This window comes from Synchiropus splendidus, chromosome 8 (genome assembly GCF_027744825.2).
Source record: "Synchiropus splendidus isolate RoL2022-P1 chromosome 8, RoL_Sspl_1.0, whole genome shotgun sequence".
In the NCBI taxonomy this organism is placed as follows: Eukaryota; Metazoa; Chordata; class Actinopteri; order Syngnathiformes; family Callionymidae; genus Synchiropus; species Synchiropus splendidus.
This window is the reverse complement of record NC_071341.1, coordinates 4,108,442-4,124,875: the sequence shown is the minus strand read 5'-3', so window position 1 is coordinate 4,124,875 and position 16,434 is coordinate 4,108,442. Positions and strand designations below refer to the sequence as shown.

Sequence of the window (16,434 nt, the reverse complement as noted above, 5' to 3'; positions counted from 1 at the left end):
TGATCTTCACTGTGACACTATAGGCTACACAGGTGAAGTACACCACTGATGACTTCGACCAGCGCATCCTCTATGAGTACTTGGCTGAGGCTAGTGTCGTCTTCCCTAAAGTTTTCCCTGTTGTGTAAGTGAATTTTACCTTCTGGTTTGACATTTTATATTGAAATGTGGATTGTCGTTGACTTTTCCTTCCATCACCAACATTTGAAGGTGTGTACTGCAGCCTCTCAGCAAGAATGTTTAGTCTCATGCCCACACTGGTTTGGGTGTCCCCCAGGCACCCCAACGTTCGCCCACGGTCCAAAAACATGAATTGATGACTCTTAATTGTCCTTAGGAAAGAGTGTGATTGTGAATGTATGTCTATCTGCATGTGCTGATCTGATCTGTGCTGATGCTCTGGAATCATGCAACTCCAGTGGGAGTAAGTGGTGGAGGATTAGGAGAGAGCGAACTTTTGAAGTGATAAGAAATAACTTTCAATCATTGATTATCTATCTAAGAGTCCTTTTTTTCCTCTGTAGCCACAACCTCTTGGACTCAAAAATCAACACGGTGCTCTCCATGTGCCAGGACACAAACCTCCTCAACCCAGTCCATGGAATCGTCCAAAGTGTAGTGTACTATGAAGAATCACCTCCGCAATACCAACCTTCCTATTTGCAAAGTAACAATTACTGCACTCACTGCCCGGCAATAACATAACTTAACTTATTATTTCTCTATCATACAGGCTTTGGGTTCAACGGGCTTTGGAGGTTTGCGGGTCCGTTCTCTAAGGTATGTCCCTGCCTGCTGCTGTCATGCAAAGATTTATGAGTTTACTTATATCTGCCATTATATCCCATTTCCCTTTCTGACAGCAAACTCAGATACCAGACTATGCTGAGCTGATCGTCAAGTTTTTGGAGGCGCTGATTGACAGCTACTTGCCAGCAGCTGAGGAGGAGCGTGGGGAGGAACAGCTGTGCACTCCCACCTCTCCCTACCCTCCCACGAGCCAGAGCCAGCTCAGCATTACTGCCAACCTTAACCTGTCAAACTCCATGACCTCCCTGGCCACCTCACAGCATTTGCCAGGTCTGCATTTGCAAAAATTATAAAACACACTCAAAAGTGAATTCATTCAAAATGTATCAATGGGTTTAAGGATCACATTCACTTAGGATTAAAAGGCAAACTGCAGGTAGTCTAATGGTTGTGATAGACTACGTGTCTAAATGTATTTGTTTTCAGCTTTGGTTTCAATCTCAACATTTCTCTGCACCTGACACTACCTGCTCAGGTAAAATCTAAAACTATTGCAACACGCAAATAAATGCACTCAAGAACGTCAGTATTTTGACTTCCATTTAAATAATACTTCATTTTGTTACCATAATTATGCAAGAAAACTAACTATGGTGTATATTGTCATTTTGATGTGCCACCTGGTGTTTCACTCATTGTTTGGAATGAGATGATTTTCTAGAACAGATAAGCCACTTTAACACTGTGAGTTATCAGTCGGTAGGTACATGATGCGTTCCAGTGCATTACACTCTCATCCGCATTATCCCACTGCTCCATTACTGTGTTGGTGTTTTGTATTTATATTTAGAAAATGGTTATCAGGCAGCATTTTGGGTCCAAGGCAATTTATTAAAATAGATTATATGCACTTTTATGGCTGAAAGGCTTAGGTGTTATTGATCATAAAAGGACTGAGCATCACTGGAAACCAATCAAGTAGCTTCTATGTTTAAAACATTGGTTGAATCATTGCACAGACAAATCTGTAGGTCAAAAGTGAATTTTGACTAGATTCTGAAATACTAAACCCACTTTAAATCATGAGCTATGTGTTGCCGGCTCGTTGTTGTGTTGCTCGGCAAGTTTGATGATGATTTGAAAACTCACAATGACAGTACTAAGCATCACACTTGATATAACAGCTCTCATTCTGAGATGCATTGAGGATTTGCTATTTTAAAATTTGAATTCAAACAATGGCAATGAAAATCTTCTCCTTCATCCATCGCTTCTTGGCGTTTGCGTTCACGCATTGTCCTGGCCTGACTGTTGAGATTATCCTGCACACTCCTGCAAAATCATTACCTTCAAACACCGTAGTGTTGCAGTGAAAACCACACCAAACCAGACCAAGACATTATCGATACTGGAGAGTCAGGTGTCAGGTGACAATTAACAGTCTTCAGACACCGTATTGATGTTTGGCTCATTCTCCTGATTAGTTGCGACAATTGATGATTAGCAGTGGCCCCTTTGTGGATCTGTTTGAGACCTCTGATGCATAGAAATGAAAAAGCACAAAACTAAACAAATCCTTCTTTAACCAATTATGACAGTTTTTTTTTGTCAGATTCAACTCATCTTGAATGCAGACTCTGAGTCCACCCAGTCCGATACCAAGACAAGTCCTCTTAAAATGCATTCGAGAACGAGACCCTAAAAAGTGGTCTTGAGACCACTGCATCATAGCAGACAGAAATATGAAACACACTTTGGCTCTAACCAATAGGCGAAATGGTTCACTACAGATCAAAAGTCACACGCGCATCGATCAGATGAATTGATCCATGTGATCCATAAAGCATTGATGTCTGACGTACGACACAAATCGTTCAGATCATTCCAGACATAACCAGCTATATTTATTCACTGATTATGGACTTTGAGCAATGCTGAGTGTGTTCAGACAAACAAGCTCTGCTGATTTGAAATGATGTCATGGTAACCTGCTGATGAATAATTGTTAAAACAAATGTATTTATTTACAAATTTAGGTAAGCTCAAATTATTTTAAAAGACCCTAACTTAAGTCTATTTTAACCAACTTGGTCCTCCCCTTACCCTCTTCATCCCCTCTTTGTACCTCAATGTTGTTGATCCCCTCCACACTTCTTTGTTTTGGTTTCAGCGTTCTAGTAAGCCCTAATGAATTTCTGTCTGTTGTAACTCAACGAACACAATACTGGAGACAAATTCCGTTCATGCAGGGAACACGACTCGTTCACTATATTAAGTTTGTTCTGTGAGTCTCAACGCACCTGTGAAGTAACTGTAATATCACCAACCCCATTTGAATGTGTACTCATGGGGAGGATGGTTCTGAGAACCAAATGGTCCATGATTAATAGTTCCAAGTATAAGAAAGGAAAAGGTTCCTAAAACTATTCTGTTTGTTTCCTGGTTTAAGAATGCATACAGGAACCATTTATTCTGTGAAATTGTTCCCAGAAGTAAAACTATTCCTACAGTGCCAATGCAGCTACAGACCCACTGTTGTATGTGTTTGACTAACATATTCGTTCTCCTCTAGGAGTTGATAAAGAGAGTGTGCAATTGTCCCCCAGTGCAGCCCTCTCCAGCAGTGGCCGGGCCCGTCATGGTTCAGCGAGTCAGGTCCAGAAGCAACGCAGTGCAGGAAGCTTCAGGGGGCCCAGTATTAAGAAGATTGTCTGATGTTTGCCCCACCCCCAGCTGTACTTTCAACTTTTTATCTGACTTTTTAATTATTATTTCCTCCTCATCTTGTACCCATATTGTGTTGGTGCAAGGAATGTTTTGATGTAAGTGACGGACTATGGTGATGGGATGTGTGAAAGAGACGGGTTCTGCCAACATGGGACATTGCTGCTTAAGGTTTATAAAACCTGACTAAAATGTCACGTTTTTGCAGCCTAAATGGACCAAATGACAGTGTGTTTGAGTATGTGTGAATATGTAGGGATCGGGATGGCTGGTGTCTAGTTTCAATTTTTCAAAGACAGTGTGTACCAAGTACCTTGTGCTTATTTAGATGTTGACGTGCTCTCCATTGTGTGCCTTTGTCAGGGTTTTTAATATGTACCATTTGTAATGTGAAACCTTGCTTGGAGAAAGAACAGGTACTAATTATAGAGGTGAGCCGTCCACCAGCCGTCTCCCCACTGGCCTCCGACCATCCAAATGTACAATCATCCATTAATCCGGTTGCCTGATATTTATCCTGTACAGTTATAGTCTCTCACATACAAAGAGGTTAATGTAATGTAAATATTCCCAGATCTTGTTTTTACTTTTATTTTCAACTTTCAACTACATGTCAGCATCCTGAGATGAAGATTTCACTTTTTGGCAATAATTTTCATGTGTCAACCACTTTAGTTGCTTGTCCATAACCTGCCATTGCAGTTAAGCTTCCATGGAGACGTGATCACAACTTAATCATAATAGATAACCACATTCCTTTTTATACTCACAACTGAGACGTGACTAGCACAAATTATTCAATCTGGATTTTGTGACTCGTTCATCTAGTGAAGTTGGCTGACATTCTTACTGTTCTTGATCTCCATGAACCCATCACAAACGCAGAGAGTGTTGACCTCCATCAATGATTGCATGATGTTTTGGAGATGTCCCCTTGCACTGAAAAGCTATTCCTCTGTCACTTAGATTGATTCATGTGCTAAAATGAGTATGTCTTCTAATTTTGAGTAGTTGTTTTTAAACTAATTCAAAATGAGAAACTGCACCAAGATACATCGGATTTTTGTTCCTAGGGTGTGAATGTGAGAAGCAGCTGAAATAATTTTGCAAACCCCAACTGTAAGTATTTAAATGTGTCACCAGGGACAGGAAATTCAGTGCTCGTTCATGATATGTGCGTGTGTGTGTGATGTGTCCGTGTGGTTTTGTTTTGTTTTTCTTTGTTTTATTTTTTTCATTTTGGCCTTCCATTGGTTTAACTATGTTGTCCCCCGGCATCCATCTGGGAACTTTTTACTGCATAAAATAGCACAAATATGGAAGGAGAACCATCAGTGTTTCCACATGGGCGTGGTTCTTCCTTTATATTTCATGTTTCTTCAGACTCCAAAAAAAGACAACTGACTTGCTCTGAAAATCCAATTCTGGGTTTGTTCAGACAGAAAAACTCCAAATGTGGCATGTTTTTGTTGGTATAATGCAAAATCTAATGTCTGTTGATTTGTTTTTAATGCAGTATGTATGATAAATGTAAATACTGTGTACAATTTGAGATGGTATATTTACTACACTGTACATAATTGTGATATTGTACCATTTTGTTTTTTGTAAAGCAGTTAGTTTCTGTATATTAATATAAAAGCATTTCCAGTGTTGGTAATAAAATGTTTTGCTCTCGAGTGTTCAACTATTGTTTGTGTGAATCCACTGTTTCATTGCCTTTTCATGGCCACAAGAAGCTGCAACACATGCACTTCAACTTGATGACTGTAAAAATAGTTGTAGCCAGGGCTTAAGTCGCGCTCACGTTTGTGGCCATGTGGCGCCACCTGCTGCAATTAATGCAATTTTATCAGATTTAAATCTGATAGAACTATTGTTGGAAATACAATTGGCAGACCTGTCCTGATGCTCCACCAAATGGAGGCAAAAATGTGTGAAGCAGTCGAGGAGTGGCCTTCTCCAGAATGTGGAGGTAATCACACTCACTCACAGACGCTGTGATGGTGCTTTGCAGGGCCTGGCATCCAACAGGTCCCGAACTACACAGCCTTCTAAACTGCCACCTGAAAACAGAACGCTTCATTCTCATCGCCAATGAGGTAACCTCTGAAAATTTCAGAGCAATGACTGCCACCTGGAACACCATCAATACGTGGGAACAGTGGGTCACAAGCATCTGCAACGCCATACGCCGCGTCTTCCAAGTAAGATATAATCCTGGCAAAATCAAAGCTTGCTCCCAAAAGCCAGATGAGACTGTCACTGAGTACTTCTACCGCCTGGAGGAAGAGTGTGTGCAGCACGGTGTGTGGCAAGGAAAGCCACAAACCTATACTGGTGATGAGGCTGTGCTTGAAACGATTCTGAAAATGGCGTTGTATGATGGTGTCAGTGCTGATATCTGCAAAGAGATGAATTCCAGCCTGGTAGGTGGGTGGAAAGATAATTGGGTTCCAGGTATCCTGCGACACGCCAAGCATGCTGAGAAGGTGCTTCAAGAGTCCAACTCTGATCTGCTGTCCCAGACACAGACAGCCAAGCTCACCGTCAACCTCACTATACTCCACTCCAAGATGCCGTGGGCGTGGTCACTGGTATGCTCAGCAACGTGGACATGGTCGCAACTACGGAAGAAGATCTGGAACTGGGCCAACATTCCAGAATGATGATGCGTGCTTCAACTGCGGTGAGGTGGGACACTGGGCCAGAGACTGTGATAAACGAAAGGGTTGTGGATGTGGATATGAAAATCCATCCGAGGACGATGCCATGATGACATCAATCCTCAGTGGCCCCACCCTCTGTCAGACTGACCCTCCAAGGAGAGCAGCGCTGCCCATGACCAGATAAGAGGAGCAAAAGACCCCAGCACTGCCTGTGACCAGATATGAGAAACAAAACACGCCACACTAGCATCTAACACCAATGAAATTGCTCACTTTTCTACCGGAAATGTTCCAGAAATTCCGTCCAGAAGCCGCTGACAACGTTCCAACGTGGACAGCGAAAGACACTGGTCTCGTCCATGGCACCCTTTCCGCCAAACTGGATTATATGGGTTACGTGGTTTCAGAATGACTGTGATATGCAAAAGTGTGATGGCAGTCACCATCGTGTTGCCGCTTCTGTGGTTTTGTGACATCTCACAACCATCACCAATCTTTGGGAAACATTGTGATATTGTACCATTTTGTTTTTTGTAAAGCAGTTAGTTTCTGTATATTAATATAAAAGCATTTCCAGTGTTGGTAATAAAATGTTTTGCTCTCGAGTGTTCAACTATTGTTTGTGTGAATCCACTGTTTCATTGCCTTTTCATGGCCACAAGAAGCTGCAACACATGCACTTCAACTTGATGACTGTAAAAATAGTTGTAGCCAGGGCTTAAGTCGCGCTCACGTTTGTGGCCATGTGGCGCCACCTGCTGCAATTAATGCAATTTTATCAGATTTAAATCTGATAGAACTATTGTTGGAAATACAATTGGCAGACCTGTCCTGATGCTCCACCAAATGGAGGCAAAAATGTGTGAAGCAGTCGAGGAGTGGCCTTCTCCAGAATGTGGAGGTAATCACACTCACTCACAGACGCTGTGATGGTGCTTTGCAGGGCCTGGCATCCAACAGGTCCCGAACTACACAGCCTTCTAAACTGCCACCTGAAAACAGAACGCTTCATTCTCATCGCCAATGAGGTAACCTCTGAAAATTTCAGAGCAATGACTGCCACCTGGAACACCATCAATACGTGGGAACAGTGGGTCACAAGCATCTGCAACGCCATACGGCGCGTCTTCCAAGTAAGATATAATCCTGGCAAAATCAAAGCTTGCTCCCAAAAGCCAGATGAGACTGTCACTGAGTACTTCTACCGCCTGGAGGAAGAGTGTGTGCAGCACGGTGTGTGGCAAGGAAAGCCACAAACCTATACTGGTGATGAGGCTGTGCTTGAAACGATTCTGAAAATGGCGTTGTATGATGGTGTCAGTGCTGATATCTGCAAAGAGATGAATTCCAGCCTGGTAGGTGGGTGGAAAGATAATTGGGTTCCAGGTATCCTGCGACACGCCAAGCATGCTGAGAAGGTGCTTCAAGAGTCCAACTCTGATCTGCTGTCCCAGACACAGACAGCCAAGCTCACCGTCAACCTCACTATACTCCACTCCAAGATGCCGTGGGCGTGGTCACTGGTATGCTCAGCAACGTGGACATGGTCGCAACTACGGAAGAAGATCTGGAACTGGGCCAACATTCCAGAATGATGATGCGTGCTTCAACTGCGGTGAGGTGGGACACTGGGCCAGAGACTGTGATAAACGAAAGGGTTGTGGATGTGGATATGAAAATCCATCCGAGGACGATGCCATGATGACATCAATCCTCAGTGGCCCCACCCTCTGTCAGACTGACCCTCCAAGGAGAGCAGCGCTGCCCATGACCAGATAAGAGGAGCAAAAGACCCCAGCACTGCCTGTGACCAGATATGAGAAACAAAACACGCCACACTAGCATCTAACACCAATGAAATTGCTCACTTTTCTACCGGAAATGTTCCAGAAATTCCGTCCAGAAGCCGCTGACAACGTTCCAACGTGGACAGCGAAAGACACTGGTCTCGTCCATGGCACCCTTTCCGCCAAACTGGATTATATGGGTTACGTGGTTTCAGAATGACTGTGATATGCAAAAGTGTGATGGCAGTCACCATCGTGTTGCCGCTTCTGTGGTTTTGTGACATCTCACAACCATCACCAATCTTTGGGAAACATTTGAAACATGATGCCACCTCTTCTGGTCACGTGACTGACGACATTATTGATAACAATGTTCACCCTGCTGAACTGTCAAATAACATGTGGCGGCACACAGTAAGTACAAGGACCAATTTAGCCAATATGTCTGACAGTTCTGTGTGTACACTTTTTCTACACAATTCATTCAAACCTCACCCTCTGACTCAATGGTTGGGCTGTGAGCGCCCCCTATATGGCCACTAGAACTTTTTTGTTTTACACCTCTGACTATGAGGGCCGGGAGATGCTCAGTTTTAATACACTTTCCACATATAGTGGCAGAGGAAATAGAAATAGTTTATGATATTGGGCTATTTTATTATATTTATTTTATTCAGAATTGTATGCACCTGGTTCTGCTGCTGTTGGACTTTTTGATGACAAATATCTTTGTGCTGATCACAATTTGAACACAATTGAAATCGGTAATTCAGAAATCAGTTCTCACAGTACTGAATTGGTTCTATGTTGGGTTACTGCCAATGTTTTGTTTTCGGCCAACTCACCAGTGTACGAGAAAAGTGACTATCTGCTATAGGCAAGTGATGCTGGATTTGGGTCACCCCATGATGCTCTTTGGATCTGCGGGAGTAGCTTATATCAGGTTCTTCCCTAAAGATGAAGTGGCATCATGTCACTGGTACATTTAGGTCCCTCTTTAACTGTATTGTCTGACCTAGTACAAACTACTGTTCATCATCCACACTTCCACCATCCTTGGACTAATGTTCATCACTTTTCAAAGCGACTCATGACCTCCCCAGGAACTAAATTCTTGTCAGGGTTCCGTCCCTGGTGGGGAGCAGATAACAATGCTCACAACATTGATAAGCTACACATCAGACTCAAGAATTTACCTGCTATAGTGACAGCTGGTTTCTCAGCTATGACTCAATTATATAGATAAGAGATCTTCGAAAGAGATCTTTCTTAGCTTCTCGCAACATGCAAATTCATCAATCAAATTACTTGCCTCTCAGGGAGGTTTATGTCACGTGGCAGGTGATTTCTGTTGCAATTTCATTTCTGAGGTTTCTGGTAATATCACACACAACTGAAAGAAGATGACTTCGCTGTCTCATCCACCTGTAGCTGGTGGACCAGCTCTTGACTCTTTGCCAATCGAATAGACTCAATATTCCCGAGGATGATGATGTCACTGTTGAGATTGAGCTCAATACTTTTCCTACTGTTCTGGTTTAAAATGTATGCTGTTGTCATGCAAAAGTTTTTGTGTGTTTCATTTACTTCTCTCTTGAATGATGGTTTACCTTAAAACCTAAGGGGCTCAGTTTTTCTGATGTTATTCTTTTACTTTCATATTTACTCACATTTATCCACTTTTTTTTATATTTTACTTACATTTATTCTCACCATTTAATCTCATAAATCATCATACATTTAATCTCATTTTCATCTCATAATCAGTAGTGTTTATCAACCGTTAATATTTTTTGTTATTATTTTTATTAATTTGTAATAAAAAAAGGGGGTTACTGGTTTCTGGTGAAGGCTGTCTCATTGTTTTTTGTAAAACCATTTCTCCTTGTTTTCAGAATTCTGAGTGAAGACTGAGCGTCTCACACATGCTCTAGGTTGTTGCAACATTCTTGCTTGTTATGTTATTGTGTACCCATCCCGTCCAGTGATTAGTGAGTGAATGCTGGCTGAGAATATCCTCGGTGAGAGTTTCAACTTCATAATGCGAACTTGTCTTCTCACTCTCTTTGCAAAGATTCTTCAATAAATATTCCTAAAACACAATTCTCTCTTTATTGAAGTCAAGGAACACCCCTCCCGTGACCCCTGCCTCTGCCTCTCGATGGACATGGTCCCTGGGTCATCCACATCAGTTTCTCTCCCTTTACTTGTATCTTTACCTTTATGTTTTCCGGTCGTGGCGTCTCAACGGGCTTGAGTGAGTTGCAGCTTCAAGAGCTGCCCCTGCATGCCCTTGACTGAGCCAATGTGGCGATCTGCAAAAAGTTTGAGATGACGAGTAATGTGTCTCTTACAATAAATAGATTCAGAATCCATCAGGTCTGGATCTTTTACTAATTCTGATATAACTTCCTCAGGACAAGTGTCTCATATCGCAATTCTGAACACATCATCTGCTGTCTGATTTCTAGATGGGTGTGAACCTTATCAGTCCACGTACTCAAGCACTTATCGTAGTGAGAGCTGGGATCCATGGGATGCTGGTATTCCAGATTGGTGTACAGTTACAGTTACAGCATGCGTGGGTGATTCTTACCATATCGGCAACCGCCAACAAAATACATCAGTACAGTAGAGGGCTACGCGCACATCGTAGAACCTAATATGGTAACTCTACATCAGAATGCTGATGCAGAGGCGAATGCATGAATCAACGTACTGCAAACTGGTTGCAACGACAAACAGCTGGTATCCTACAGCTACGTGTTTGACCAGTAAGTGACAACTCAATCACTAAAGATACACCTACATCCAGGTGGGTGGTCACTCTCAGAAATCTTGGCAAGCTGACTGACCAGCAGTCATGGGAAGCCCACGAAGTGCACGGCGGAACAGCAACAAACTTGAAGATGGTCATCTAGAGTAGCAACCACCCCTCAGATGGTCAACCACCGTGTCCCTGACCACAGTTACTTGGTCCTTGGGCACCAACATGGCACCACATGGACAGCAGAATCTGGTTCCCACCATAACTACCTCCAGGTGTGCAGTCATCAGAATGTTGATGAACTAAAGTATAATGGACCGTCTGACGCTGGGCCCAATAGGCCCACAAACCGTGGGTTCGACCATGGATTCCTGAAGCCGAAAAAACAGCGAGTGCACAAGCAATCACACCGAGTAGAATTGGAATGGTGAGCTCCCTTTTACTTGTAGATAAAACCTCAGCATGGGACCTCGAAGTCTGGTGGTCAGAAAACTGCATGAGACAGACAGCTGGAAGTGATATTGAAGAAATATGATTTGATAAAGGTGGAGGTGGAGGACCTCAATGCAGCAGCAGAAAAATATACTCCACTGGCCACAGAGGCAGCAACCCCATTGATGGAATGAGCCCTGATGCCTATGGGGGGTTGCGACATTGAAGGACAGTGCTTTTCAAACTCCTCCTCCTGGTGGGGATCATGAACACTTTTCATTCTTCAGTCACTTCAGACCAGAACCTCCCGCCACGAGAACAGCTTTTTCCCCTCGGCCGTCAGACTGATGAATTCGTGAACAGCCCATGCTGTTTGTGGGTTATTTATTTATGAGTTACTTCTATTATTATTGTTTATCTTTATTCATTTGTATTTTATTTTTTGTTTTTATTGTGATTATTATTATTGTTTTTGTTTTTTTATTGCTATTGCACGTTGTTCTTTTCAATGTTTCTATTATACTTTGGAACAACACTAACACAAAAGATAAAAAAATACTATCTGACTAATTAGATTAGATGGCCTATATTTGTCCCACAGTGGGGAAATTCAACAATTAAGGTTCACACTCGCCAATTAAGGCAGTTGAAACAGGGTTTGATGGAGTCATTTGTTTTACTACTCTTGGACCTGACGCAGCAGCATGGATTTTTCTTCGCCAGGCCGCTGCTGGATGCACACCAAACGCTTGCCACTCGAGCTCGATCTACCCCTGCAGGAATGAAGATCCCACCCGGCGCTGACAAAGCCACCATCGCGTAGTGGAATGGTGTTTATAGAGAATGTGGCTCCAGTGTGCACCGCTCTCAGCGGAGCATAAAGCCGGTCCTCATGGGGCGCCGATTACCGACTCTCTGTTCGGGCCTGAGCCGAGGCAGATGACGCCGGAGAGAGTGCAGACAAGAAAAGAGAACCCGGACATGCAGGAGTACATGTACTTCTGCCTGACAGAGGGCCATGTCCCTACGCCAGGCCGGAGACTTCCCTGACTTCAAGAAGGGCGAATGGAATACTATCACTGATCTGAGGACCAAGGTGAGCCCAGCTGTCCGGAGAATAGCCTCACTGATCATCGCTGCTCCTCTCAGAGAGACCAGTTGGCTGCTCCCACCTCCGCTCACAGCCTCGTGAATAGAAAGAAAACATTCTCCAAATCTAAGTCAAACAAGTCTAACATTAATAAAAATAAGAACCACTACTTTGGTGTCGGGTCTGTGTCTTCTCTGCCAAAAATTGGGGCTTATTGTCCCGGTTATTATCCCGGTTCAGCCAAGTAACAGGAAGTTTATCTGCTTCGGGCCGCATGGAATGAAGTTTTGAGAAAACTATTAAAATACCTTGAGTATCACTTTACTTCAATTAATTAACCATAGCATACTGGCTGGACTGGAGTTGTGGGAGGTGGTTTCCTGGCTCTCAAGTGAATTGAGAATTGCTGCGTCCAGGTGGAGGTGGCGTCGTAGAAACGTCTTCCAGGGCTGTCGAGGGTCCCTCATTGAAGGCGGCAAGTGACCGTCGCGGAACGAGTCAGCATTACCAACCAAAAAATGTAACTTTACTCAGTTCACCGGTCTGGAACAACCTCAGGAGCCGTCGCCAGATGACAGTGCGTGATCAGCAGGTTGGTGTGTCTGTCTTGCACGCTCACCCACTGTTGGCTGGATAAAGCGGTGGTTGCCGGCTTCAGGTTAGACAGTGTAGCGCAGGCAACAAGCTTTGCCCTCTCGGCCGCCATACCTTTTTGATAGGAGGGAGGGATGTTCCATGTAGCGCGGAACTGTGAGCGACAAGATGCAGCGTTGAGATGCTACACAATTGCAAGAGTCTGAGAGCAGGTTGTGTGGGTCTATCATTGGAAGGCAGGTATTGGCTTCAGCCATGGACTAGAGAGTGTTATTCATTCCGTGCTTTCTACTCTGGTTCTCCTCCGTTTTTTGCGCTCATGGACGCTTTTGTTCCTGAACTGTTTAATTTTATTTTCCGGACTCTGTCTCCCTCTGGTGTTTTTTTTTTAACCTTTCCTCATGCCTCCTTGTTTAGATGTAGAGTGTAATTCTGTTTGTGTATTGTATTTTAATTTCCCTCATCTTTGTTTAACTGCCTCCTTCTAGTGCAGCAGTTGAGTGCATTCGGTTGGTTTTATTATTAAATTTATTGGACTTGACCCTTGGTCTCCTCCCTGCTGCATGTGGGTCACCCATCTGAAACCGTTACACTATTCCTGCAAATCAAAATTGTAACACAAACAACAACAACTGATCACAAAGGCCAGGCCCTTCCAGAACAAAGTGAAGGGCCTGGTTTACTGCATCGTCTACAGATCTGTTGGCCCTGTAGGCAAACTGTATTGAGTCCAGGAGGGCAGCAGTGATGGATTTTTGGTGGGATAGAACCAGGAGCTCAAAGGACTTCATGGCCACAGACGTCAGTGCCACCGGTCTGTAGTCATTCAGTCCAGTGATCCTTGGTTTCTTTGGCACAGGAACAATAGTGGAGGATTCAAAGCAGGCTGGAAGATGACTGGATTCCAAGGAAGCATTGAAGATGTCTGTGAACACTGGAGCCAGCTCAGCAGCACAATGCTTCAGGATGGCAGGGGAAACTCTGTCCAGACCCACAGCCTTCCGAAGGTTCAGCTTCCTGAACTGAATGAGACATTGTGTGTATTTCTGTGAAGCTGAACTCCTGAGCTATTTCAATGACAGCTCCAGTGAAACTTGTCACAGAGGAGGGTGAAGTTCAAATACCCATTCTAGTATCAGACCAAACCCCAGTCAATCTGCTGGGAAGAGATGTGCTGTGCAAATTAATAATCAAAATCTGGTGCAAACCACAGGCCAACAGTTGCTCCAATAAATCAAATATGTGAAAGTTTACTGGTTAGGGGATGTTCAGGAACCAGTAGCATGTGCGTACAAAACTTGGGAGTTGTACATCCGAGCGCCGATTCCAAATGCTAGAAAGCCAGCTTGAGACTATCATTCTGAATCTGTGTATCATTCGTTCATTTGTTTTTCATAATAAAACCAAAACTACAGAAACGAAAAAACAACTTGTTTTTTCATAGTTTGTTTCGAAGACCAAAATGAAAAAACAGAAAATGAATAGTTTTTTTCCGATTTTCTGCACAATTGGAAAATGGAAAGAACGGATAACGGGGTGATTGTTACTTTTTCATAGTTCGATTTGATGTTGATTGCATCACCCGGAAGTGAACCTTTTAGAAACGCGAGTGCTCAGCAGTCTGCCTTATGTGGTTCGGAAGTTTAGGTGCGTGAGTTCTGCCGACTCACTGTTAAGCGCAACGTGGTTCAAGATCAACTGTAAGAGCACAAAGATCAACACAAAGAAAACATGGCTGGACTGGATGATAACGCTGACATAATTTTTCAACTTTTTGAGGAGGGAAGAACGCATGCCGAAATTGCCTAACTGCTAAACAGTCCTGTAAAGATCCAAACGTGAACTTAATTTAAGTGACTATAAGTCACGTCATTCCAAGAATTTGATGCACAGATTCTGGCAATTGAAACCAAAACAGAAGTCACTCATTTCAATCGGACGTCTCTATTTGAAACGGTTTGTTTTTGTTTGTCCAAAGAAAACTTGACGTATGTATCTCAAATTCGAATCATTCATCTATTAATCATTCTAAAACCAAAATACCACAATAGTGCCACTGCAAGTGCATACAAGGCAAGTACAACAACACTTACTTACTTACTCACTTACTCGACATAGTCCATTCCAAGATGTGTGTACTGGGTATATTTACTGTACATTACTGTAAATCGATATCACAGGGTGATCCTGGGGTGGTGATGATTGGGCCCTCTCCTCCCTAAGTGTTTTGAAAGCCCTTAGTGACAAATTGTAAAAGTATATAGCTATACAAATAATGTATTACTTGCCTTATTGCCCAGGGTATAATGTTTCGTGGCCCTTGAAGGGGTTTTTCAACCCACTGTTACAATGCAGATTAAAGTGCATTCACACTTTATCACACTATGTCTAGCCCTATTTAATAAATCCTTTTACATTTACAAGGTTCAATACGGGCACCAAATAACCAGTTTTCCATTTTGATACAAGCAGTTGCCATATTGTTGCACACGCAATGCATCTGCCATATAAACACATTTCAAAGTTATTAGCTTGATTTTCAGTTTCAATTACATAAGAAACATTTTTGTCTTCACAGACAGGTCCATCATATGGCCGAAAATTTATGACCGGATTTTTGTCATCACTGGGTTAAAGAGCAGGAGAATGTCGAGTGGGAAGGGTTCTCAGAGAGGTGCACCAGCCCTATAATGAAATGCGTCAGCAGGTAAGTCACTGACAGTGAAAACAAATGCGTGATTGATCAACTTATGTCATTGTACATTTACAATTTTATATTATTCCATATTGTTATATTGGTAGGCTATGTATTATTATTTCTTTTCATTGGATAAATGGTACTTTGGTTTAGGGGGCACGTAACCTGATCCCTGTTCCTTACCATGCTGAGTCAATGGGCCACAAACTCCACATTGACCAAAATGAGAAGCTGGGAATGTTTGGAGTGACTCATGTACTGGCAATCGATGGATTCAGCAGCAAAATCATTGCTAATTTCACAATGCCAGTGAAGAACAATCTCATTATTTATGAGGAAGTTTACAGGTTAGTCATGGTTATTTTTAAACCAAAGCATATGATAAGCACTTCATGTCGTTATATATATCAATCATATTTTCTCAACTATCATAATGTGCTATATGTGTTGTGTGCATGTAAATGTGAAATGAAGCTAATTTATCTCATCAGAATTCTGTAATGTACATATTTTCCGTGTTGCAGGGCAGCAGTTACTAACAATGGCATGTGGGACCAGTTGATCATGGCAGAGAGTTTTTCTTAACCCTTTACGTTCAAGAGAAGTTGTCTCAACACAGACACAACACCAACAGGCTGCCTTACATTCAGACAACTTCTTCTAGGGTGAGTTTGATCTGCTAGTGACCGTACAGCCAAAGATCAAAAGTAACTTTCACGGCTAACAAAAAAATTATTCACAATCAAAAATACATGTTCTATCCCAAAATCTGAAAGAGTTTGAAAGGAATGAAATGCATTTAAAATCTGACGTCATTGGTAAATGCCCTTCAATCCATCTTTCATTGCTGCTACTGTCATCAACAATTCCTTCCAAAAACGGTTGGTGCAAGGTACTCTTTGGTGGTTTATATAGGCAGAACC

The 16,434-nt window shown here is 42.7% G+C and overlaps 1 protein-coding gene across 3 annotated transcripts in view; it reads left to right on the top strand.

Moving 5' to 3' along the window:
* nf1a (neurofibromin 1a) overlaps nucleotides 1-5,153 on the top strand; it is a 98,113-nt gene extending 92,960 nt beyond the window's left edge. For all 3 annotated transcript variants that reach the window (XM_053873074.1, XM_053873075.1, XM_053873073.1), the window contains 5 exons: nucleotides 24-124; nucleotides 525-667; nucleotides 734-780; nucleotides 864-1,080; nucleotides 3,323-5,153. In XM_053873074.1, the coding sequence (XP_053729049.1) occupies nucleotides 24-124; nucleotides 525-667; nucleotides 734-780; nucleotides 864-1,080; nucleotides 3,323-3,465 (651 nt within the window). In that variant the 3' untranslated portion in view covers nucleotides 3,466-5,153. The remainder of the gene's footprint in view (nucleotides 1-23; nucleotides 125-524; nucleotides 668-733; nucleotides 781-863; nucleotides 1,081-3,322) is intronic.
* The last annotated feature ends 11,281 nt before the right edge of the window (nucleotides 5,154-16,434 follow it).